This window comes from Pongo pygmaeus, chromosome 1 (assembly GCF_028885625.2).
Source record: "Pongo pygmaeus isolate AG05252 chromosome 1, NHGRI_mPonPyg2-v2.0_pri, whole genome shotgun sequence".
NCBI classification, from domain to species: domain Eukaryota; kingdom Metazoa; phylum Chordata; class Mammalia; order Primates; family Hominidae; genus Pongo; species Pongo pygmaeus.
In genome coordinates this window covers 138453347-138461502 of record NC_072373.2, presented here as the reverse complement: position 1 = coordinate 138461502, position 8156 = coordinate 138453347, and the positions used below count along the sequence as shown (strand labels likewise).

General features: G+C 41.8%; 1 protein-coding gene across 1 annotated transcript; it reads left to right on the top strand.

The window, feature by feature from the left end:
- The first annotated feature begins 246 nt into the window (after positions 1–246).
- On the top strand, positions 247–1638 carry LOC129043152 (endoplasmin-like). Its single transcript, XM_054499868.2, is given in 2 exon segments — positions 247–468; positions 612–1638. Coding segments are annotated over 2 exon segments (1227 nt in total). The 3' UTR covers positions 1617–1638.
- Positions 1639–8156: the final 6518 nt, after the last annotated feature.

Sequence of the window (8156 nt, the reverse complement as noted above, 5' to 3'; positions counted from 1 at the left end):
GCACAGAATGCCTCCTCCCAATCAGGGTATTTTCAGTCTCCTCTGTGGTCAGAACCTTTTTGAGAATCCAGGATTTCAAAGCAAAGAGGTGCTGAGGCCAACATTGAAATGGTTGCTCCACCCTTTCCACTCCTCCTTCTACAAAATTCCACAGCTGGGTCTCCACATTTCATTCTTATTCCTTGACAGGGATACAACACTACACTAACCTTTTTTGGCTATAACTTGTGTCATGTAAATGGCAAAATGCAGCTGAACACTGTGCTACCTGGAATGGAGATTTGCAAGGTGCTAATGGGGAAATTAAAATTACAGCCTGAGGTGGGCAGACCGTGCGGCTGGAGCAAGGCTGAAACTGTTGAGGAGCCCAGGGAGGAAGAAGAAGCAGCAAAAGAAGACAAAGAAGAATCTGATGATGAAGCTGCAGTAGAGGAAGAAAAAGAAGAAAAGAAATCAAAGAATAAAAAAGTTGAAAAACCTGTCTGGGACTGGGAACTTATGAATGATATCAAACCAATATGGCAGAGACCATCAAAAGAAGTAAACAAAAAAAAAAAAAAAAAAAAAAAGTAGAAGATGAATACAAAGCTTTTTACAAATCATTTTCAAAGGAAAGTGATGACCCCATGGCTTATATTCACTTTACCGCTGAAGGGGAAGTTACCTTCAAATCAATTTTATTTGTACCCACATCTGATCCACATGGTCTATTTGATGAATATGGATCTAAAAAGAGTGATTACATTAAGCTCTATGTGCTCTGTGTATTCATCACAGACGACTTCCATGATATGATGCCTAAGTACCTTAATTTTGTCAAGGGTGTGGTAGACTCAGATGATCTCCCCTTGAATGTTTCCCTTGAGACTCTTCAGCAACATAAACTGCTTAAGGTGATTAGGAAGAAGCTTGTTTGTAAAACTCTGGACGTGATCAAGAAGATTGCTGGTGAGAAATACAATAATAATTTTTGGAAAGAATTTGGTACCAACATCAAGCTTGGTGTGATTGAAGACCACTGCAATCAAACATGTCTTGCTAAACTTCTTATGTTCCAGTCTTCTCATCATCCAACTGACATTACTACCCTAGACCAGTATGTGGAAAGAATGAAGGGAAAACAAGACAAAATCTACTTCATGGCTGGGTCCAGCAGAAAAGAGGCTGAATCTTCTCCATTTGTTGAAAGACTTCTGAAAAAGGGCTATGAAGTTATTTACCTCACAGAACCTGTGGATGAACACTGCATTCAGGCCCTTCCCAAATTTGATGGGAAGAGGTTCCAGAATGTTGTCAAGGAAGGAATGAAGTTTGATGAAAGTGAGAAAACTAAGGAGAGTCATGAAGTAGTTTAGAAAGAATTTGAGCCTCTGCTCAATTGGATGAAAGATAAAGCCCTTAAGGACAAAATTGAGAAGGCTGTGGTGTCTCAGCACCTGACAGAATCTCCGTGTACTTTGGTGGCCAGCCAGTACGGACAGTCTGGCAACATGGAGAGAATCATGAAAGCACAAGCATACCAAACGAGCAAGGACAGCTCTACAAATTACTATGCAAGTCAGAAGAAAACATTTGAAATTAATCCCAGACACCCACTGATCAGAAACATGCTTTGATGAATTAAGGAAGGTGAAGATGATAAAATAGTTTTGGTTCTTGCTGTGGTTTTGTGTGAAATAGCAACGCTTCGGTCAGGATATCTTTTACCAGACACTAAAGCATATGGAGATAGAATAGAAAGAATCCTTCGCTCAGTTTGAACATTGACCCTGATGCAAAGGTGGAAGGAGAACCCAAAGAAGAACCTGAAGACACAACAGAAGACACAGAGCAAGATGAAGATGAAGAAATGGATGTAGGAACAGTTGAAGAAGAACAAGAAACAGCAAAGGAATCTACAACTGAAAAAGATAAATTGTAAATTATACTCTCACTGTTTGGATCTTGTGTGGAGAGGGAATGTGGAATTTAAGTCATTTCTTTTGGGAGAGACTTGTTTTGGATGCTCCCCACAGTCCCTTTCTCCCCTGCACTGTAAAATGTGGGATTATGGGTCACAGGAAGAAGTGGGTTTTTCAGTTGAATTTCTTTAACATTTCTCATGTATGTTAAATTTGTACTATTAAACTGACCATTCTTGATGTAAAATCTTGTCATGTGTATAAAAATAAAAAAGATTCCCCCCTCTAAAAAAAATTACAGCATGAAATCGCAAGGGGCTTCAAGATAGTTTAAAATCCTCTCCACTATTTACCCCGTCTTTAAAAAATGCTTCAGACTGTGGGAAAACGAAAGTGGCTCTCTGTAATTCCTGGATATGGCAATTGAGTAGGAAATGTGGCTTTGAGGGGACCAAATTTAGAAGTAATTGAAGAGGCAGCACCATCTAACTGGTGGAGGATCCAGCTGGATTTTCTGTTCCTTCATTCATTGAGCTGGCTTGACACTTCCCTTCTCAGTGCTTTCATTTCATTTTTTGTAAAATGAGAGTCACACTGCTAGATAATCTCCAAAGACCTGTATAAGAGTCTATGAAATTTTTTTTAGATGTTGAAATATTTTTAGACTTTGCAGAATTATTAAATGTATTGAGATACCTGATAAATATATTTATTAATAAAATGGTATAGGCAAAGATCATAGACAGATGATTCATAAGAAAAAATACACATAATTAATGAACATTTCCAAAGGTCACTTGTACTAATAATCACAATTTTCTACTTATCCCAAGAGTATATATTTTTTAAAAACAGTTCACACTAAAGAGTCATATGGAGAGTGTTGAGATAACCTTGTTTACTTGGAAGATCATGGTTATGCAGACAAACCTCTAAATCCAGCAGGGTCTAAGCAGGATGGGGACTTGATTTTTTGCAGCCTGCTCCACCCATTCACTTTTATGATGGACTCGGTTAGTTTTGTCTGCCTGCCTTCTGGGTCCTTTTCTTCTACTGTCAGCACTCCCCAGGTAGCCATTCATCCCTGACTCTCAGGCCATTTGTTTTGTGGATGCTGGGCAACACTGCCCCCACCACCCCCGCCAACTCCAGTAGAATTAAATTCTTGGGCTTTGGTCAGAATGATCAGGAAAGCGACATTCCTTTCTGCTAGCACTAATAGCTTTAAGAATGCATAGGCCAGGAGCTGCTGTGCTGCGATGAGAGGGACTGATTGAAAAGAAAACCAACACAAGGAAAGCTGTAGGGATACAGGACAAACCAAAGTGTTTTTCCTACCCTCTACTCTCACACAGTCACTCAGTGTAACACTTCAGACACCAGATGTGGGGGTGGTCTTCCCCTACACACCAAGCAATCCTGCAGATGATTCTCTGGTGGACACAAGTTGAGTGTCTTCAAATCAAATTCTATTCTATTCTCACACTGTCTTCCTGAAGATAGCAAGAGATCCCACAGATTGAGGGCTCAGTCCCATGACACTGCCCCCACTTCAGAATGCCAGTTGCAAGTGTAGGATGTGATCAGTGTTTCTGACCACAGCTATAAACTGGGGTTTTCCCAACCCCTTCCTTGGGATCCATTAATTTGCCAAGTGGCTCACAGAACTCAGGGAAACATTTTACTTACATTGAGCCATTTATTATATAGGATATTACAAAGGATACAGATGAACAGCCAGGTGAAGAGATGCACAGGGCAAGGAAAGTGGGAGGGAGCCTGGAGCTTTCATGTCTTCTCCGGGTGCCTTACCCTCCAGGCACCTCCATGTGTTCAGCTATCTGCAAGTTCCCAGAACTCAGTCCTTTGGGGTTTATATGTAAGCTTCATTACATATAATGATTCAATCGTGATTAAATTATTGGTCACTGGTTTATCAACCCAACCTTCAGTCCTTCCCCACTCCCCAGAGGTCGGGAGGTGTGGGGTAGAAAGTTCCACCCCCTAATTACATGGCTGGTTTCTCTGGCAACCAGTCCCCATTCTGAGGCTACCTGGGAGCCCCAGCTACCAGTCATCCCATTAATATACAAAAGACACTCATCACTCAGGAGCTTTCAAGGATTTGGGGAGCTTTATGTCAGGAAACAGGACAATGAACAAAAATATATTTCACAATATCACAAAAGCAAAGCCTAGAGTGTCAAGTCCTGATGACTTCGTATGAGTTCTTGGATCCAGTCATGCCTGAAGATGGTCCTATCCATAGACATTTTATGTCATTATTTTTGAAGTAATATAATATACAGAGTATTAAAAGCCAAATAATATTACAACATCTACAAACTGCAACAACAGAAGTCTCCTGCCTATTCCTTCCCCCCTTTTTTGTCTTCCTCTTTAGTGTTTTCTGCTACTTTATATTGTGTTTCTCTCCATATATCTAACCAATAGGGCTATCCTGCTATTTCTCAGATCAATACTTCTCATATGTTCCCTCATGAATTTCTTTGTGGAAGAAAAGGATTTAGCGCTATTTTCTCACTACCTATCCCTCACCCAACTTCATCTTTCCAAAATAGATATTTTACAATTTTTTGTTACATTACTATTTAGTTTTCATCTTATTATGAGGTGTTAGGTGATTACATTTTCTTCTATTACTGCTATTCTTTCTGTAAGTAATAATTGCCTCCCTTTGCTCATTTTTTATTGACTGTCATGATTTCTTTCTACACTCACAAAAGCCTTCTAAAACTCTGAATCAACTTCCTTTTTTAGTTAAACATCTGATATTCTTGTTTTTTTCCTTAGAAACGGTCTCACTCTGTCAGCCAGGCTGGAGTGCAGTGGTGTGATCATGGCTCACTGCAGCCTCGACCTCCTGGGCTCAAGAGATCAGCCTCCCAAGTAGCTGGTACTACTTGGCTAATTTTTGTATTCTTTGTAGAGACAGGGTCTTGCCATGTTGCCCAGGCTGGTCTCAAATTCCTGGGCTCAAGCAGTCCTCCCACCTGGGCCACCCAAAGTGCTGGGATTACAGGTGTGAGCCACCATGCCTGGTCTGATATTCTTTCAGTTCCTTTTTTTTTTTTTTTTTTTTTTTTTTTTTACACTAGGGACATTCTCTCCTGAAGCTTTTCATCTTCCTGCTTCAATCAGACTAGCTGACTTCTAGGCCTGCTGCAAGATTTCCTTGATTTTATCTTCCAGCCATTCTTGTGGTTGATGCTACTGTGTTAATCAAAACAGATCCTTCTTCCTGAGTACAAAGCTAGACTATGTCAGTTTTAGCTGATGGAATGTGAGCAGAAATGATTCCTGTCACTTATAGGCCTGGTCCATAAAAGCCTCCCAGGAAGATTCACTTTGTCTTCTCCTGTTGAGATGTCCAGGGTGATCTTGGAAGCTACATGTTAAAGATGGCAGGGTCTTTGTCAGTGGAGCTCCTAACAACTTTGTGGAGTCCTACCCCACTCTACTGTCTTTTTCCACTGATTGGACTTAAATGAATGAGAAATAATTTGCTAGCTTTCTATTCTGTAATGGTTCCTTTTTATAGCATCCAGTTCTTATTTCAATAATGTAACAACATTTGTTACCTCTTTGAGGACACTGAAGATTGTTGTGGAGTTTTTGTTGTTGTTGTTTGTTTGTTTTGCTTCCTGCATTGTGTCTGTTTCCTCTGAGTTCTTTTTGACACCTACCTGTTTTGATCACTCTTTCACATTGAGTTTTTCCTCAAGTATATGAGTATCATCATTGACCTCTGACCATATTTGAGAGTGAGGTATTGAAAAGCTGATTAAAAGCTATGTGACCATGGGTGGGGTTTGTTGCCTAGTTAATCTTCATTACAGAGATAAAGTGGCTGGCTGGGTTTTTCCAATTGAGAGTATCATCTCAGTATCATCAGGGCTTTTCTACTCCACTGGCCAGTCTTCTTAGAGAAGGATTCTTCAGTCTTCTGCCCAGGCTCTGTAGGCCTGACTGCTGCGTTCTTTGAGCTGATCAGGAAAATGGTTGATGTTCTCCCCATTCAGAACGTGGAATTGCCTGTTTTTGGAAGACTCTTTCCACTGTTTTTCTGTTTTCAGTTGCCTGCCCTGGACCTCTTTGCTACATCTGGTGTTTTGGGTCTGAAACCTCTCTGGTTAAAGTTTACTCCACAGTAAATCTTCTGTCCCCTGGCAGGGTTGGGGAGAGATGGGTACCTCTCAATGTTCCTGTTTCAGACCCATGTCTCCTTTTGTCCTTAGAGCACATCCCCAATTCCTGAGCCTTTCCAGTGTTCTGTGGTGTGAATGGGCTTGCTTCTCCTTTGAATTCTCTTTTAAGAATGTTGGGGTGCACAACTCAGATGGCCCCTTTTGATGGAGGTCTCATTTCCCAGCTGCTAGGAGTATTGGCTGATGACATTCCTAGGAGTTGACCATGGATGATGGGAACTGCCACATCTAAAGTTATCCCAAGGCCTGAGCCCCTTGCCTCAATTTGGGACCACTCTGAAGGGCTTCCTATGAGGTCTTCTGCGACTGTGCTGTGACTCCAACTCAGCCCCATCTGTCTCTACTCAGTCCTGCTTCTTTCACTCCCCAACAGGTGTTGTACCCAAGAGCTCTGCCCAGTAAACTTCCAGCACCAGATTTCCATCTCCGGGTCTGTTTCACTGGGAACCGAATCAAAGACACCTTTCAGTCTCTAGCTGTTTCATCTCATTTTAATATTCCAAAAATATATTGGTATTTTTCATCTGCTATTATCTCCTCTCCTATATTGATTGACTTTACGAGTATATACCTATTTTCCCTCTTCTGTTCTCATTTTATTGATATTTCTACAAGGCATCTAGCTTAAACATGTGTGTTCAATCTGTTGTTTGACCAGGAGTCTGGAAACATATTAATAACACCATGGAACACATAACGAATCCTTCCAGCTTCATATAGGTCATGTGAAAATTACTAAAACTAACTCCCTTTTATGGACACTATTTGAGATGAAGTATTAGAGAGTAAGAGACTATAGGGTAAATATGCCAGATGCAGACCGCCAATGGAAAAGCTAGAGAGCAGCCCCCATACTTTCCTGGATTACCCCCTCCCCTACCCCAAGCTATGCTCCCTCTCCTTCCTGGGGGTGGCGGGGGGGAGGGCACTGAATCCCCACCAAGCTCTGAGCCTGCTCTCTTCCTCTCCAGGCCTTCGCAGATGCTGCTTTCACAGCCTGGAATGTCCTTTCTTCATTTCACCTGACCAAGTCCTTTTAACCTTCCAGAACCCAGCACAGAGCATCATTAACCCCTCACACTCAGCACTGGGTCAGGTACCTCCCTTGTGCATTTAAAGTACCCCACACCTGCATTCATAACAACACTTAATATACCAGAATTGTCACTGCCTGTGACTTTGACCTCCTTGAGCACAAGAACTGAAAATCTTTCTTTTTAGAGCTAGTACTTCTCATAGTACTTGACAGATGTTTAAAAGTGGCTATAGAGGCCAGGCGTGGTGGCTCACACCTGTAATCTCAGCACTTTGGGAGGCTGAGGTGGGTGGATCATGAGGTCAGGAGATTGAGACCGTCCTGGCTAATGCGGTGAAACCCCGTCTCTACTAAAAATACAAAAAAATTAGCTGGGCATGGTGGCAGGTGCCTGTAGTCCCAGCTACTCGGGAGGCTGAGGCAGGAGAATGGCGTGAATCTGGGAGGCAGAGCTTGCAGTGAGCCGAGATCATGCCACTGCACTCCAGCCTGGGTGACAGAGTGAGACTCTGTCTCAAAAAAAAAAAAAAAAAAAGAAAGTGGCTGTAGAACAAATGGAATAAATGGATCAATGAATAGATGTATGGATGCTTCAAACAGGCTCTCCTTGGAAAGACTGCCATAGAAGAGCAAGGCCTCAGGCTTGGGGAAAAAAGAGGAGTTCAAGTTAGGAATGAGTTTCTCCTGTCCAGCTCTCACCTAAACCTTGGTGAACCAGTTCCCAGAAATAGTAGAGTAAAGGAGGTGGTCCAGCCAGTTGTTACTGATCTGGATTGGCAGAAATGGAAGAAAAGATGCCGGAGTAGCAATGGAGTATTGATCCAGAAAAGGCAGAGAAGGGAAGCCGTATGTAAAAATACCAGCCTGAAGGTGCAAAAAGCTACAAACAAGAACCTAAGAGCTTATCATACCAACAACAAGAAGCACTACTACTAATGCTTATATCTTAGGGACTTTTTACAGTTCTGTGCATGTTGTAGCTCATTTTAT